Source organism: Monodelphis domestica, chromosome 3, assembly GCF_027887165.1.
Source record: "Monodelphis domestica isolate mMonDom1 chromosome 3, mMonDom1.pri, whole genome shotgun sequence".
In the NCBI taxonomy this organism is placed as follows: Eukaryota; Metazoa; Chordata; class Mammalia; order Didelphimorphia; family Didelphidae; genus Monodelphis; species Monodelphis domestica.
Window position 1 is genome coordinate 204,852,430 of NC_077229.1, and position 18,151 is coordinate 204,870,580.

General features: G+C 38.9%; 1 protein-coding gene across 1 annotated transcript in view; it reads left to right on the top strand.

The window, feature by feature from the left end:
* SYCP2L (synaptonemal complex protein 2 like) overlaps positions 1-11,287 on the top strand; it is a 67,718-nt gene extending 56,431 nt beyond the window's left edge. Inside the window, exons 30-35 of the mRNA XM_056823422.1 lie at positions 1,046-1,153; positions 3,242-3,330; positions 5,252-5,343; positions 9,299-9,398; positions 9,498-9,556; positions 11,077-11,287. Of these exons, the coding sequence (XP_056679400.1) occupies positions 1,046-1,153; positions 3,242-3,330; positions 5,252-5,343; positions 9,299-9,398; positions 9,498-9,556; positions 11,077-11,101 (473 nt within the window). The 3' untranslated portion in view covers positions 11,102-11,287. The remainder of the gene's footprint in view (positions 1-1,045; positions 1,154-3,241; positions 3,331-5,251; positions 5,344-9,298; positions 9,399-9,497; positions 9,557-11,076) is intronic.
* Positions 11,288-18,151: the final 6,864 nt, after the last annotated feature.

An 18,151-nucleotide genomic window follows, 5' to 3' on the forward strand; every position in this document is an offset into this window, starting at 1 on the left:
TGGGAATTGGTCAATATTGATCAAACACTGATCAAAATATGAGTGTACATAGTCAGATCTGGCCAATTAATCTACATCCTTGGAGCCTAAGTATTGAATTTTATTTGCTGGGCCCCAGTTATGCAGGTTCCATCGAAAATAAAAGATTTGGGTGGGGAAATGGAGCATAGATCAGGCTTTAGCTGGGGAGCAGGATGGATTTGGAGCTTGAGGTATAGCCTAGGGGTAGGCTTGGGTAAGTTACTGCAGAAAAAGGTCAACTCCTAAGGGGAGAGAAGGAAATAATTGGAGAGTGAGAAAAAAAGGGATGTAGAAAAGAAAAATGAAGAGGAACCAGGAACTATCTACTTCTATTTAGTCTAAATCTGACCCCTCCAAATATGTTTTTAAATAACACTATTGGTCATTTAAGCAATATTTATGTAGATACTATATTGAGTGCTGTGGATACAAATCTAAGCAAAAAAAAAAAAAGATAGCCCCTGCCCACAATGAGCTTACACTCTAACAGGGAAAGAGAACACAGGATCTGAAAAGCTGGGAGACTCATTTAATGGAATGGTAGCAAAGTCTATAGGGTCAGAAGAAGAATTGAGAGAAGAATGAAAAATGGCAGGCTTGGGACTCTTCTCTAAAAAGGAGGTTCTGGGAGGAACACTAATGAGAGGTGGGAGGTCCAGAGTTGGTCCAGGGTGAGGATACAGATGCTTCTAGTTCAATCAGTCTGGGTTTATTTGTTGTTTGGTTTGGTTTGTTTGGTTTTTTTGTTTGGTTTTTTGCTAAGCAGAGTGTTTCCAATTTCTAGGGAGAAATAATTTCTATATTTCTGTTCTTTTTTGGGATCACTGAAGTATTTTTAGTTCCCCTGATCACTTTGAATCAGTTGACATGGCAGCAAAATGGTGACTACAGAAACTCCTAGTAATAAGCAGTGATCAACACTTCTTGGTGGTCAGTTTGTTATTAAATGCTAACAAGGAGATAACTTGAGCTTAGGGTAAAATCTTACTTCGTGTGATATTTATGGAGCTTTCTTTGCCTTTAGATCCATATGATAGTACTTTGATAAAGACGAAACAATCAAAATTAGAAGAAGACAACACACCATTTTCCCCAGTTGCCTTAATGCCTGGAGAAAACCCATTTTGTTCAGGTAACATTGTGTTTAGAGCAAAGAAAAAGGTAAAATTTTAATTGTGTTTTAAAAGACTGATTACTGAACTTGGCCAATATGAGTGGCTGATGCACCATGGAAAGGTGGGAGGGAGGTGGTTCTGAAGGTAAACTTCACCCACTTCAAAGTTTTCCTTAGAGCTTGCTTTTACATGAAAATATTTGAAAAATGCATAAAGAAGGATTTACTAAGTACTTACAAGGTATTAAATGCTGAGGATGCAAATACAAAACTAGATATGGTTTCTACCCTCAAGGAACTTACATTTTTTTTAACCCTGACTTACCCATCTTAGAATCAATATTGTGTTCTGGTTCCACAGCAGACAAGTGGCAAGAGGGGGGCCTAGGCAATGGGGGTTAATTCACTAGCCCAGGGTCACACACTTAGGAAGTGTCTGAAGTCAAATTTGAACCCAGAACCTCTTGTCCAGGCTTTCTATTCACTGAGCCACCTAGATTCCCCCAAGGAGCTTATATTCTAAAGAAAACAACACACAAAGGGAAGTAGTGACCAGGGAGGCACACTTTGGTCCAGAAAATTAAAGTCAAGTCACCAAACATTAAACACCAATAATATGTCAGGCACAACACTAAATGCTGGGGAGATAGCTAAAAATAATCCCTACTTTCAAGGAGCTCATCATCTAAGGAATGAGATAATTTGCAAACAACTATGTAAAGACTCACACGTATACTTGCATGTACATATATGTGTGTGCAAATATGTATGTGTATATGTGTGTGTATATATATATGCATATATATATCTTGGAGGGAATGCACTAGCATTAAAGGATGTTAGGAAAGGCTTTTTTCAAAAGATGGAATTTTTATAGGGGACTTCAAGGAAAGCAGGAAATCTAGGAGACAGAGAGGAAAAGGTAGACAATTCCAGGCATGACAGCAAGCGAATATGCCCAAAGTCTGGAGATGGAGTGTTTTGGGCACAGAACAAAGAAACTAGCTAGTGTCATTGGATTTTAGAGTAAAATGAGGAGAAATGTGTAAGATGGGAAAGTGAGGGGGCCCAGGGTGTGAAAGCTTTTAAAAGACAAACAGAAGATTTTATGTTTGAACCTGGAGGTGATGGGGAGCCACTGGAGTTTATTGAGTAGAGGGTCTGATACAGCCAGACTTGTGCCTTAAAATCATTTTGATAGCTGAGTGGAGAATGGATTAAAGTGGGGAGAAAGAAACTAGAGAAAGAAACCAACCAGTTTGCTACTACAAGCATGGCAACAAACAAACCAAGCATGAGGTGACATTCCATCAACTTTGGGCATATTAATTTGTTGTCCCCAATGCCTGACATTCTCTCCCTCTCTATCCCAGTGCTAGCTATTTTTGTTAACGTTTATCCTATTCTTTATGATTCTTCAGGACATCCTCCAAGATAAAGCCAAAGCTTGTTAAGTATTGCCATAGAGGGCAAGTGACCTAGTGGATAGAGAACCAGTCCTGAAATTGGGAAGAACCGAGTTCAAATGCAGCCTCAGACACTTACTAGCTTTTACTTGATTCCAGACACTATGTGACCCTGGGCAAATCGCTTAACTCTGCTATGGTTTCTCACCAGTAAAATGAGCTGGAGCAAAGAACTCTAGTATCTTTGCCAAGAAAAACCCAAATAATAGGGTCACAAGAGTTGGATGTGACCAAAAAATGCTAGAACATTAACAACAAATGCCAACATGACTCAGAGTAGCCCTTGTTGTATGACTCTTTTTTTATTTGAATTTTTAATGAATAAAAATTATTTTTCTCTCTCCCACTTTTGCCATTCAAATAACAAATGAGAAAACCTCTGTTAACATATATAGTCAATCCAAAAACACAGGCCATGTCCAAAATTTATGTCCATTCCACACCTTGAATCCATCAGCTCTCAATCAGGAGGTGGGGCAGCAGGCCTCATCTTCAGTGCTCTGGAATCTTGTTTGGTCACAGGATTTGTGTTTGGGATTTGTGTTATATGCAATGAGCACATAGTAGATGGTCAGCAAAAACTTGGCTTTTTTAATGCAGTTTTTAAAGTATCTTTCAACTTATTCTAACAAATGCTTAGCCTCACAGGTCCTACCAGACAGTCTAGGAGAGTCTGCTGTCATCTCTACTCTTGAAAACTATACTAAGCACCTGAAGAAAAAGTTTGAGGTAATGTTGACTTGGACACTTGGGTGAATTCATCAACACCTAAATTCTCCTTCATTGATGCAATTTCTAATCCTTTATAATTATTTATGGGCTGCCTCAGCCAGATAATCCATCACTTTCTGCCTAACTCATGATGAACCCCTTTGAGCTAGGATGGCCATTGGTATACAGAAGCATATTCTTTCTCTAGACCAAGCTGGTCCATCATGGTAGGACAATCAGAAATTCTTCTGCACTGCAGTGTCTTTGAGAACCCAGGATCACCTCTGTATCACCTCAGTGATATAAAGAAACATTCTAGTGAGACTTTAGTGGAGGTTGACATAGTCATCATTATAAGAGTAAAAGAATTGGTGACAATGGCTGAATAATGACCTATTCCCATTTATTTTGTTCTATAATTCTCCATACTCACCACATGCCTGTGTGTATCCTTTTACATGTTGAATATTTACTTGAGTTTGAAGGGGAACAATAGTAAACTTATTCTGATCCATACACAGTCATTCAGTCTCTTTTCTGATCAGCATTTTCCATTTCTAGGAGAGTTGTAGAATGAATCTAACTAAGACCATATGAATAAACTCTTGGCCTGGTGAACACTGCAGTCATACTGACTAAATAAGAATGGATGATTGTCATGTGCTGGTAGGGAAAGAGGATTAAAAAGTACAAATATGGTATTGTCCAAGAGGAGACTTGATACAGTAAGACAAGAACAGAGGTGATTAGGGAGAGTGGTTATGAGGCAAATTTGTATACAGACTGAGAAATAGAGGACCTTGGAACCAAGTCAAAGCTACTGGAATCTTTGGGGGAAATTGCTCATGTGGAAATTTCATGTTCTGTTCACAGTAGGAAGGACTAATTTCCTGTAGGCTCTTTTAGAATCAATGAAACAACAGCTACTTATGAGGTGCTGGTATGGTTCAGGTACTGTGCAAAGAATGAAGGTAAAATGAAAAAAAATGAAATGGTTCCTGATTTGAAGGGTCTTACCTTCTGGCAGAAGTGACAAAATATATACAAAAATAAGTATACCCAAAGTAGATCCCGATATAAAAAAAATTGGAGCAGAGGAATTGGTGTAGCAGCTGAGGTGATCAAGAAAGATTTAATATGGAAAGTTTAATGTTATGTAATTAATATAAGATCAGAGTCTTTGCTTCTTCATTGCCTCTTTTTTTTTCAACCCTTGCCTTCCATCTTGGAATCAGTACTGGATATCTGTTCCAAGGCAGAAGAGTGGAAAGGGCTAGGCAATGGGGGTCAAGTGACTTGCCCAGGGTCACACAGCTGGGAAGTGTCTGAGGCCAGATTTGACCCTAGGACCTCCCATCTCTAGGCCTGGCTCTCAATCCACTGAGTTACCCAGCTGTCCCCATCTTTGCCTCTTAAAGGGCCTATCCGTAGCAATAATTAAAGCAATTGTTTGGTCTTATCCTATTTATGGTTATAATATTAATCAGTAATTGAAACAATGCTTGAAAATCTTTGTAATTTTTCTTTAAACCAAGTCAGTCTGTTGCTAATGTTTTAACTGACGATACCAGAAATGTTTTCAGAGGTTCCTTTCAATATTAAAATGCTATCACTCTAAGAAAATTATTTAAGTTTAAACATTGTATAAAGTCTTTGAGAGTGTATGCTAATGAAGAGATCTTAAGTCTTCTGTTGCCATGGATTATTCTTGTCCTTGCTAATTGATAGTGTTATCAGTTAGCATTCTGGCATCATCCCTTAAAATGAAACCATAGTGTTTTTAGTCATATCTTGCCTAGCTTTTGGGAGGGTTCTTTTTAAAAAATATCTACTTTTATTGATCAATCTCCACATTAATTCCCCCATCCCATCATAAATCTTCCTTTTTAATGATGAAAACTGTATGACAGGTTTAATTAACATTTTGGTTATGATTCAGTCTAGGAACAAGAAAAAGGATATTTGTTCCAGAGATGCTATGAAAGCATCTAAGAAGTTAACCATGCTTTTAAACCAGATACATCAATGTAGGTAAATAATCATTATATTGAACCAGATTATGAGTGCAGAGGCCACTGTACTAAATGATGTAGAGACTGAAACCTGATTGAAGAAATCTTTGGCCTTTAGAAGCTAGCTCTGTCTCTGCTACATGGTAGTAAATGCATATATCTTCTCCTTTTTCATACTCTCCCCCTCTTTTTGTTTTAACACCTTCTTTTTCCCTTTCTTCATCTTCTTTTTCTCTTTCCTCTCTCCTTTTCTTTCATGTCCAGGCTTTAACATTCTTAGACTGTGTGAACCTGGGCAAGTCTTTGGACTTCTCAGTGTTTTAGGTAACTTTCAAATACTATAAATGGTACCTCACTGCAGGTACCAAAGGGAATTTCCTTATCTAAGAATTCCCTATATCAATGAAATCTTATTGCTTTCCTTAAAAATGATGACTTCTGAGATAAGAATTAGGGAAGATTATGTTAGGAAATGTAAGCGATTTAAAAAATCAAAATTTTATTGGGGAAAAAGTTATCATTTTTGCTAAATTGAATTGGTAGTTTCTGGTACTAGACATGGATAAAAATTGGAAAGGACAGATTGTGGTTTTTGTGGCTGAAGGGAGTATTCACACTGAAAAGATAATAGCCTAGCTCCTTCAGGATCCTTAAATGCTTTTCTGGAGATGACTTTACGGGGGAGAAAAGGCACAATAGCAGTTAATGGTATATTGAAGTGAGTCTTAGACAGGGAGGTCTTCCAGGAGGAGAGTGGCACATAATGGCATAAGACAGAAAAGGTAATAGGATAATGTAGAGTTAATCGTATATGAATGCTTTTAGTACTTTTCCTCAAAGAGCTTTCATGTTTTGTCACTTCAATAAAAATCATGCAAAGTGTGTAAAGTAAGGGTGATAGTCTCCATTTTGCTGTTGGGGAAATTGAGGCATCAAAGTGATTTGGTTTGTCCAGTGTCCTATAAAGTGGCCAATGGGGATGTTGAATGTAGGTTTCCTTATTTCTGGCAAAGGAGTGTTAGATAAAGGTATATGGCCTTTTCCCAATCATGGAACTTGGCCTCTGCTCTGGCCATTCTCTTCCTCTCACTTCTATCTAGTCATGCTCCAGCAACCCTGGGCTCTGATAGGTAAGTTTTTATTTGTGTGGAACTTGGTCACCATGCTTCTTCCTGGTCATTTCCACCCTGTGTCCTTCCTCTATCAGGAACTCTAATGCCCCTTTATTTCCTTCCCCATTAAAATGAACTTGTTTGTTTGAATTTGTATCCCCAGCACTTAGTACTCTGCCTGACATTCTAGGAAGTACTAAATAAACGATTTTTTCATTCATTTATCTTTTTAGAGGGAAAAATCAATGTTTTAATATAAAAGGCAATTAGGGACCAATAAACAGTTAAGAAAAGAGGAGAGAAGTATTAGTTTTTAGGCTACTACTTAAATGGTGAGTTCTCCAGCTTGAGTAAAGAGATAAGGATAAAACTAAACAAATAAACAATATGGGACATTTCAAGAAAACAAATTGCTTAGGAAGTCAATCTGTTAACTAGTATTTATTAAGTGATATGCTAGGCTCTGTGCAAAGTTCTCAGGGTACAAATAAAAACATAAAAACAGTCCCTACTCTCAAAGGCACTTATGGTCTAAGGGGGAAATGTAACCCTTAAGCAGCTTTGTAAAGACAACATGAAGCCAGTTAGGTGGTACAGTGGATAGAGGGTCAGATCTAGAGTCAGGAAGACCTGAGTTCAAATCCAGCTTCAGACACTAGCGGGGTGACTCTGGGCAAATCAATTATGTTTGCCTCAGTTTCCTCATCTATAAAATGAATTGGAGAAGGAAATGGTAAACCATCCCAGTTTCTCTACCAAGACCATAACCCAATTAGGATGATAAAAAGTTAGGCACAACTGAAATGAAATGAATTAACAACAAAAAAGGCAATATGTACGGGATATGGGTATGTCCTATGCTGGACTATTCAGTGACTCAGGGAAGTGGGGAAGTGTAGAGAAGAAGAAAATCTGAATTTTTAAATGTCAAAAATTATTTCTACATACAACTGAAAAACGAGGAAAAAGGAAAAACATATATGTATAGGATATAAAGTAGAGATAATCTCAGAGAGAAGGAACCAGTATTAAGAAGGATGGGGAGGGGGCAGAGAAAGGATTATTGCTGAGACCTGAAGAAAGTCCAGGAAGCTTAGAGGTTTAAATGAGAAGAGAGAGTTTTAGTCCTGAGGACAGTTGGGGGATGGAATATTTTAGATAAGGAACAGTAAGGAGGCCACTGCCACTGCATCACAGAGTACATGAAGAAAAGAAAGGTTGAAGAGGACTAGGAAGCTAGGAGGGTCTTAAATAAAGGATGTTATGATTGATTCTGAAGATAATAGGGAGCCACTGGAGTTTACTGAATAGAGGATAATATGGTCAGCCCTGTATTTATTTATTTTGGGGGGATAAGAAACGTCCTGATTTCTGATTGCACTGGGGTAGAGAACTCTTCTACCAATGCAGATGTCAATCTATTCTGCAATTTATAATCTTGGAGTTACCCAGTTCCCTACAAAAGCAAGTAAGTGACTCATCCAGGGTTGCTATAGCTAGTATGTGTATGTGCCAGAGGAGAGATTTAAACTCAGGTTCAGATTTGCATTTTATAAAGACTCAATTTGACTGTTAAGTGGAGGGAGGAAAGACTTGAGGCAGGCAGACCTTTCACCAGGCTATTGCAATAGTCCAGGCGTGAGGTGATGAAGGATCTAAACTAGAGCGATGGCAGTATCAGAGGAGAGATGTTGCAAAGATACAAAATGACTAGATGATGATATACTTAATAACCACATGTTAACAGAGAGTTTTTAGCAGATAGCCTTTTTTTCTTCCATTTCTCTCAAATTTTAATAAGGATCTGTCATTCATTTGGAAGTTCTTTCCAGCAATGCAGATTGCAGTCTATCCATCCCTCTAATCCTGTACAACTTTTAGACATTCTCTCCAAATTTTGTTAGCAGAGGATCCATTCAATTGCTAGAAGTTTTCCCAGTATTTCCAGGGTATCTGCCAAGTACTCTAGTTGTCCCCCTGTGATTCCTCCACCCTGCCACAGATCCAATCTATCTTCCTTTAGGGTCTCATAGTTTCTTTTCAACATATAAATAGGTTTGAAAATTTTAATGGGGGTGAGGTGGGGAGAAGATAGCTGCTAATAGAAATCTGATGATGGAAAACTGGAATTTTGATAACAGGACATTAAATATTCAATGCCCAAACACAGTGACTGATGTCCTAAAATTTGGGGTGGTCAAGTAAGAGGAGGATGTAAATGAACAAATTATTTGGGAGTGCACTTGCTCACCTGAGGACTGTCTTGGACTCGGGTGCCTCAACAGCATTATTCTCCTTAATGTTATAGCTATTGTAAATTGCCCCCCTCGCTGACTATACTCAATCAAATGGGTTTGAGGTTTCCATTTCTTCTGAATTTTGGAAGAAATATCACTTCCATGAAAATGTGATCCTTTGAAAACGATTGGCCAAATTTAAAAAGGCTCTATTTGTAGGTAAATAACTAGGACAGCTAGATAGATGGTGCAGTGGAAAGAGTGATAGGCCTTGAATCTGGAAAGTTCATCTTCCTTGAGTTCAAATCTGGCCTAAAACACTTCTTAGCTGTGTGACTCTGGGCAAATCACTTAACCCTGTTTGCCTCAGTTTCTTATCTGTAAAATGAGCTGGGAAAGGAATGGTAAACCACTCCGGTATCTTTGCCAAGAAAATCCCAAAGAGTCAGACAGTACTAAACAGCAGTTGTAAACTTTTAGAGGGTATGGGATGAGTAGAAAAACTCATATGGCAAAAAATGTCATTTGGACTATATCTTGCAGCAGGAATAACACTGTTTTCTTTTGTCCAAACTCCTCAGATTACTAATTTTGTGAGTTTTTTTTCCTCCCCACCACCGATCAGGCTAGATAAGATAGAACAGTTCCATAAGAGTGTTCTTCAAGAATTGGACAACTTTAAGAAGGATGTTCAAGCTCTGAAAGATCTTGAGAAGGAAGTGCTGGTAAGTTTTCTCTCATGTCCCTCTTCTCTGGGTCCTATCAGCCTACGTTGCAGGGCAAAGTAATAAGTAGCTGCTTTTTCTTTTGTGCATCAATTTTAGGACTTTTGGAAGGAACAGTTCACCAAACTAAATTCATTCTGTGACCGACAAATGCAGAGGTATTTTTTAAAAAAGCATTATTTTGGGGATAGTCATCTTGGACATAGAATCAGAATTCTAGAGCTGGAAGGGACCTTAGAGACTATGAAATCCGTCCATCTCATTTTACAGACAATGTGCACTAGAAAAATGAAAACACGCCTTCTAGTTCCATGCCTTTGCACTTATCTCTGGCCTCATGTATCTGAATATTATTTATTCTTTTAATTAAGAAAAAATGAACAGGTACTGTTTGCCTAGCACTTTGCAGTTTTTTGAAGTACTTCAAAGCAAATTATACCTAGTTATATATGTTTTTAAAATTATTATTAGGTCTCAATGCCAATAGTTTTCTATGAGTTATAAGAAAAAGAACTGTTCTTTTGGGTGTCTTGAAAGACCATCTTCAGGCAGCTAATGGATAGAACCTTGGTGTCAAGAAGACCTGAGTTGAAGTCTCACATTAGATCCCTGGTTGACATTTCTAGTGTTGCCACCTTTTGTTACCTTGAGCATTACTTAACATTACTAGCCCTAATTTTAGATATCTGTAAAATGAAGGGGTTAGATCAGATGATATCCAAGGTCCCTTATGTCTAAACGGATGCTCCTGTGACCTAGGATTCTCTGTGCCCTCTAGTCCCAGCAGCTAGAATGCTCCATACACACTTCACTTGTTTTTCTATAGCTTCTTAAAGTTCTGCAAAGTGCTTTCTTCCCCCCAACACTGAGGAAGGTAGTGCAAATATTTTTATTTCCATTTTTTGACAAACTGAAGCTCAGATGAAATAACTTAACATGTGGTCATACAGCTAATATGTCCCCTCGGTTTAAAAAATTCATCATTTTCTCCAGGTCGACTCAATGTCACTCAACTCACTGCTTGGTTTTTCTCTAGCATATACTTGGAGTCAGTCCTGGAGTCAGTCAACATTTATTAGTGTCCAGTCTGTTCCAGACACTGTTAACCTCCAGCGATATGGGGAAAGGCAAAAGATTGGCCCTGCTCTCAAGGAGCTCATAATCTAAAGGAAGAGATAACATGTAAACAACTGTATTCTAACAAGCTATATACAGGATAAACTGTAAATACTCAATAGAGGGAAGGGACTAGAATTAGGGAGGATTAAGGCAATGCTTCCTATGGAAGACAGGCTTTTAGAGTCAGAAATAAATAGAAACTTAGCCATTTATACTCTTGGAGGTACCCTGTGTGCAATTTGTCTTCAGAAAGTTTGTGGTGATTTCTGCCAGAAGGCCTCTGTAGCTATGTGTAAATGCAATATGTTTGTTTGAATTGAATCCTTAAATAGCAATCAGAAGGAAGAGAAAAAAAATCAAATTTGCTTGTTCCACAATGATAGAAGAAATTCCCACTCCAGGGATGGTTGGTAACTTCTCAGAGACCTTGGAGAATCTTAGGGACTCTTAGGGAAGGGGATGTCCTCCTTACTGGCTTTTTGAAACCTTATAGGCAATTGAAGGGGATGACTTAAGTCAGACTTCACTTACTGCATCTGTGTTTTCTCTCTTATCCCAGTCTAAACCGCATGAGGAAAAGATGAATGAAGATGACTTGCTCACTTTTTTGCCTTTGACTAAATAAATGATGCACTGACACAGCAACTGTCATTGACACCATTCTGTTCTTTCTTTTCCCCATCGAGTCATTTGAATTAGAACTGAATACGAAACATTGCTATTGGTTTGAAAAAAAAGTATTTTTAAAGTTATTTGTCCACAACAGCCTTGCTACGTATTGGTCAGAAGAATGAATGTCCAGGAAGTCAATAATGTTAACTCTTTTAAAAGTGCAAAATGGTGTGTAATTAAAAAATCCTTCTGCTTCCCTTTCTGCTGAATTATTTGTTTCCTTTTTCCATTGCTCTTAATTTTGTCCCTCTTCTCTTCTTAAAATCAATTGATAAAGTTAATCCTTTAAGTTTGGGGGGGGCGGGATGAAGGAAAAATAAGCTGGAAAAGATGAGATGCTAGATTTCAGTAAGGTTCCAGCAGGTGTGTGTTTTGACTTTAAACAACTGACAATAATGAAGCCAAGTAAACTTCAAAAAAGTTGAAAAGATAAAAAAGAAACCATATAAAATTGTTGTGAAGAGTGAGGACATGAAATTATACTTAGTTGAGTATTTTAATTTTCATTTTGACAAAATATTAATTCTATGCCTACTTTCAGTAGTGACTTTTTATATTGTAAAATATATATTATTTAATGTTATGATTAAATTCTCTGGAGACCATATCTTAATTTATATATCTCAATTTTTAATCTCTTCTTTCAAGGAGCTATGAGGATGTGAACTTTTATTCTGACTCCAAATCTTTCTGATAAACAAGACTGGCTCCACCCACTGCTTATAATACCAAATTTAATAATAAAAAGTAGGCCAAAGAAAAGGCATCAGCCATGTGTGGGTCAGCCACTCTCTTGGCTACCTCCTCCTGCACACAGACCTCACCAACCTTGAGCCAGAACCCACTCCTCCTCAGATTCCTAGGAAAGAGAGTTACTTCCTCCCTTTACTCCAATTTATGCTTTTTTTGACATCCCTTTCCCAAGATTTTTTGATTGAAGGTCTTTGACTATAGTCCAGATAGGAGGTAGGTCTTCCAGCTACCAAAAATTGTTGCCTTGCTTTTAGATGACCATACCAGAGACGTCTACTTTTCTCCTCCTGGGTCTACCTAGCTCATTGAATTCTATCACCATTTAGGAATCTTGCTTACAGATAAAGAACTTGTCTCTTCCCTGCTTCAGCAAGGGGAAAGAAGCAAGACTGTAGCTTCAGTCTTAAAATCAAACATGTTTCTCCATTAAAATCCAAAGGCTATTTTGGGGTATTTTGGCCCCAAAGGAGTACAGATTAATATTAACTTTCCATGTCAGTTTAAACCATTGAAAACAGTTTAAGATTATTGTATCTGGAGCTTTAAGTGTTATTGGAAATCATTTAATCAAATCTTGTGATGTGAATGAAAACATGGAAGTCTAGAGAGATCATACAGGCAAGAATTTGCAGAGCCAGGATGTTAGTTGACAAGTATTTGCTAAGCTCCTACTATGTGTCAAGCTCTGTGCTTAATGCTGAGGAATTAAAGAAAGGCCAAAGACATCTCTACTTTCGAGGAGCTATGATGATGTGAACTTTTATTCTGACTCCAAATCTTTCTAATAAACAATATTGGCTCCACTCACTGCTTATAATACCAAATTATAATCAGTGGTTTGACCTGCAGAGTACCAGTATATTTACTATTAACCTGAATAATTTGTCACTAGTTGAGATAAATCTCTTTTAAAAAAGAACTTGTTTTAGGAATCTTTTTTTGTATTCCATAAATTTTTGGTTTTCAGTTGTTTCATATTCAACTCTTTAGGACCCCTTTTAGGGTTTTGGCAAACATAGTGGAGTGGTTTGCTATTTCCTTCTCCAGTTTATTTTAAAGATGAAGAAACTGAGACAAACAGGGATAAGGCCCAGAGTCACACAGCTAGTAAGTATCTGAGGCTGGATTTGAATTTATGAAGATGAGTCTTCTGGATTCCAAGCCCAATGTTCTATCCACTGTGCTACTTAGCTGCCTGGAGTCAGAGAAAGCAAACCAACCTCAGCCATATCCTAGCTGTATGACCTTGAACAAGTCTCTTACTCCCTGTTTGCCTCAGTTTCTTCATCTGTAAAATGGAGAAATAAATAGCATCCACTTCCCAGGATTGATGTGAAGACTGAATGAGAGGATAATTATAAAGCATTTAGCACAGTGCCTTGCACATAGCAAATGCTCTACACACATCAGTGTTAATTTGTGGTTTTCGAAACCATTTATGCAACCTGCAGACATTCTTTTCTCTCTTGAGTTGACAGCACAGCACTAGGCAACTCTCAAAAACGATACACTTCAGAGAAGGCGCAGTTTACATTGGCAGCAGTATTTTCCTCACCTGAAAGCTGCCTGTACTAAGAAATCACAGGTCTAGTCATGATCCCTAGCTATCAAAAACTCTGAAAGACCATGGCCGTTTGTTCTTGAGCTTCCTGCCATTTCTACTTTATTATATCCATTTCTTCCTGGTTCTGGATCAGAAGCAGATACAGACCGACACTCCCTGCACTGCTTCCTCTATCTTTTTCAAGCTGATGTTATTAGCAGGGTAACTGGGACGTTTATCAGAAGTTATGCTTTTAGCAAGCAGAAATGGGGGCTACCTATCTGGTAGAAAATGAACCTCGTGGCATATGTGGCAGTTTCCTCAATACTGCGAGGATGCCACTATGGATGAGAGACATTGAACTTGTGGCCCTCAGTAAAGTTGGTCCCCAGTCCATTATTCATAAAAATTTGATTTCTGTGCCGAAGGAAATAGTATTCTGCAAAATTAAATGAAACTAAATAGTCTTTGTATTGCTCTAGTTATTCTTCCAATAAAAAGAACATTAATGCCCAGAAACAGGGTTCATTTAATCCAAAAGGAAAAAACATGATATTCCCAGTATCAGCATGCCAGCTCCTGACAGCTGTGAAGTTGGTCATTTGTCCTCAGTGTCCATCATTCCAGTTTTGTCATCTTTGATTAATTTCTGCCACTCTTTGGCCTATCGTGGCCTGACTTTTCCTGTCACATCCTCTAAGTTAAATCAGTAAGCATCTATTAAGTGCTGATTATTTGCGGAGCATTGTGTGGGGACTAAAGCAAAAACTCATCCTGTGCCATTATGTTCTTATTGGGAGAGAGAACATACAAGCAGCTGAGTGTACCCAAGATATATTCCGGGTAGATGGAAGCTAATCTTGGTGGGAAAGTCGCTTGCATTAAGGTGGACTTGGAGGGGCTTCTATTGCCGGAGGGCACTGTGCTGAACATCAATAGATCAAGCATTGATGTGTCAAGCTCTGTGCTAAGGTTTGGGGCTACAGTGACAAGAAAGTCCATTCCCTTCAGTTTTCATTGTACTGGAGGAAGACAACACAAGAGGTAGGACAGTGAGGTATGTGTGGAGTGGTATGATATGGAGATGACTCTTGGAAGTGGCATGGAGGCCCAGCCCCCCCCCCCCCCCCCCCCCCGCCAAAATGAGGCAAAAAAGCTCCCATGAGAACCTAAAATCCCAGGAGTGGAGTCCAAGAATACAAAACTGGAATGATGAGCACTGATAAAGTACCAACTTCACCACTGTTAGGAGTTGTCCTGGGTGAGGGAGGTTGAGAACCAGAGTTCTCATGATTATGATGGCCAAGAAAGAAGCCCACCACCACCCCTATGTGTAAAGAGAATATGTTCTACTTAGAGGGATGAGACACAGGCCAATAGCTGATATCAGGTAGAATGTATAAATGTTTAGAGGAGGTTCAGCAGAGAGAGATGGATTCAGGGAGGGAAGATCACTTCAGATGGGGGAATTAAGAACCAACCTTTAAATAAAGGGGTTCGTCTTCATATTAGGGAAACAGAAACTCCCATGTGTGAATTTTTTATTGCCTCAGCACAGAGTGGATGCAAATATTAAAGCACTTTGTCTTCCTTTCTATGAAATGTAGATAAAACTGGTTATTCCCATTTTTATAACTACATAAAGTTCATTAAGTTGGCTGTGTGTCCAAGATCTAAGTGTACCCATAGCATTTATAATTCCTCATTCTTGCCTCAAGTGATTATATCAATGCACTCAGCCTTGTTGCTGCTTGTTTCAAATTGGCCAAGGTCAAGTCCATTATATGCTATAAATAGATATTCAGTGGTGAGTCCTGTATTAGGGATAAACTACATGAAGGAAGAGACTGTTTTAAAACTAAAGTTTAGGCAAGAAAAAAGTAAAGTAAAATCAAAAGTAAAATATTTCTGGTTTTTAACCCAAAAAACTAGTTCAAAGGGGGCTTCTTCATTCACTCAGAATCCCAGTTTTGGGAAGGAGCATTCCTTGTCCAAATAACATCCTTTCGGGGTTTTTTCTTTTAAAAAGTACTGTGCCATACACTACTGCAATCTTTTCAGTGAAGTCCTGGACTTGAATTCTGGCTCCAAAAAAGATTAATTACATTAACTTTTGTGGTTGCCTTTCTAATTGTCTATGATAAATCCTCTCCCTATAAATATGTTATAAGTGGATCATTCATCAATTTTTTTTGGCATGTCAAAAAAAAGGACTTTTGAAATTCCATTAACTACTTCAAATGTAGTAATACAGATCTTCAGGAAAGCTGATTCCCACATCTCAATATCACTATTACTGTTATATTTCTCCTTCTGGATATAATAAAAAGGTCATTGTCAAAGCTTGTTAGTTTTCACCTTTTTAACGTCGCATTGCCTTATCTTTTCTTCATATAATCAAGAAAGAAGACATTAGAATTAAAAGGGATCAAGAAAGGCTTCCTCTGAATGAGGGGATGCCCCTCAATTGGGGAATGGCTGAACAAATTGTGGTATATGTTGGTGATGGAATACTATTGGGCTCAAAGGAATAATAAAGTGGAGGAATTCCATGGAGACTGGAACAACCTCCAGGAAGTGATGCAGAGCGAAAGGAGCAGAACCAGGAGAACATTGTACACAGAGACTGACACATTGTGGTACAAGAGAACGTAATGGACTTCTCCATTAATGGCTTTACAATGTCCCTGAACAATCTGCAGTGATCTACAAGAAAAAATACTGTCCTCAAGCAGAGGACAAACTGAGGGAGTAAAAACACTGAGGAAAAGCAACTGCCTGACTACAGAGGATGAGGGGACATGATCAAGGAGAGACGCTAAATGAGTGCCCTAATGCAAATACCAACAACAAGGAAATGGGTTCAGAGCAAGGACACATGTGATACCCAGAAGAATCACACCTCGGCTAAGGAAGGGGTGGCAGGGGGGGTTAGGGGGGAAGAAAAGAAAATGATCTGTTTCCAAAGAACAATGTATGAAAAGACCAAATAAAATAATGTTTTAAAAAAAAAAAGGCTTCCTCTAAAAGGCGAGATTTTAGCTGGAACTTGAAGGAAGTCGGGGAAGCCACTCTGGTTTAGGTCTTCATCTCCTTATGTCTGGATCATTGCAATGGCTTGCTAGCTGGTCTTCCTGCCTCATCTCTCCCCATTTCAGTACATTTTCCACTCAGCTGGTGATCTTCCAAAACTACAAATCTAGATGCATCATCCCCCACCACTCAGTAAATTTTGATGAGCCACATATCACCTCAAGGATCAAAAAGAAAATCCTCTAATCTACAAAGTCCCTATGACCACATCCCCACCCCCCACCTTTCTAGTCTTATGCCTTACACTACTCCCCCCTTAATCTGTGATTCCAGGGACACTGACCTCTTTGTTGTTCCAGCTCCAGGCATTTTCACTGGCTGTCCTCCATGCTTGAGATGTTCTCCCTCCTCATCTCTATCTCCTGGCTTTTATGACTTCTCTCAAGTCCCACTTAAAATCCCACCTTTTATAGCAAGTCCACCCCTCTAGTGTCTTCCCTCTGTTGATTTCCAATTTATCCTATATATAGTTGTTTGCATGTTGCCTTCGCCTTTAGACTAAGAGGTGCTCCAAGAGCCAGGACTGTGTTTTGCTTTTTGTTTTGTATCTCCAGCTCCCAGCCCTGTTTATCGCCTGGCTGATAAAGAGATGAGGCACTGACTGCACTTGGAATAGGACCTTTTAAGCCATTATAACTGCCTAGGGAGAGTGGAAAATAAGAAACTGTTTGGGCTTATCAATAGGACAAATAAGGCAAGTGGAAAGTATGTTAAGATTGATAGATCATGGGACCAAAGCCCTCCTTTCCCCAATCCCTGTTGGGACCAAAGATCCTTCCCTTTCTCCCTTTCCCACAGCACCTGCCAGTCCTAGTAAAACCTGATAGAACATCAGGATTTCCATGTCAGGCCTACACAAATGACCTCCCACATCACTGACCATAAGGCCTGAGAACTTTGCACCCCCAGAGACTGAGGTTCCCAACCCTTTCATAGTCATCCAATGAGCTTTGCCCAAGGACCTCAACTATATATACCCAAGAGAGACAATCCAGGTTACCTCATCTCAGACCACCACCCTATAAAAGATTGTCTCTTCCACTCAGGTGAAGACTCCTGGCCACCAACAGGCTGTGGCTCCCTCCTTGCTCTCCCTTCCGTCCCACCCACCCCCCTTCTGTTCTGTTGCATTACTCAATCTCCCTGTCTCATTTGCCTTGGGTCAGATCCCCATCAGCCAGTCTGGCAAAGATGGTATGATAATTTTTTTCTTTTCACACCTGTGATTTAATCCATGTGAAAAATTCCTTCCACCAATGCAGATCCATAAGTCTTCAGTAACTTGAGACTAGCCTGGGGGACAGAAAAGTTGTGTCTTGTCTAGTCACTGAGACTGCAAATGTCAAAGCTAAAATTTAAACCCTGCCATCCAATCCACCACACTGTCTTAACTAAACTTAGAACTTAGGAGCTGCTTCATCAAAATTCAGTTCAAATGGCACATTTTACTTTGTCTTTTCTGATTCCTCCCAGAAGTTAGTGCTTATTTTACAGATAAGGGAAACTGAGACCCAGAGAAGTTAAATGATTTCCTCAGGTTCACTCAAGCAGGGACTGGCAGAGCTAGGATTTT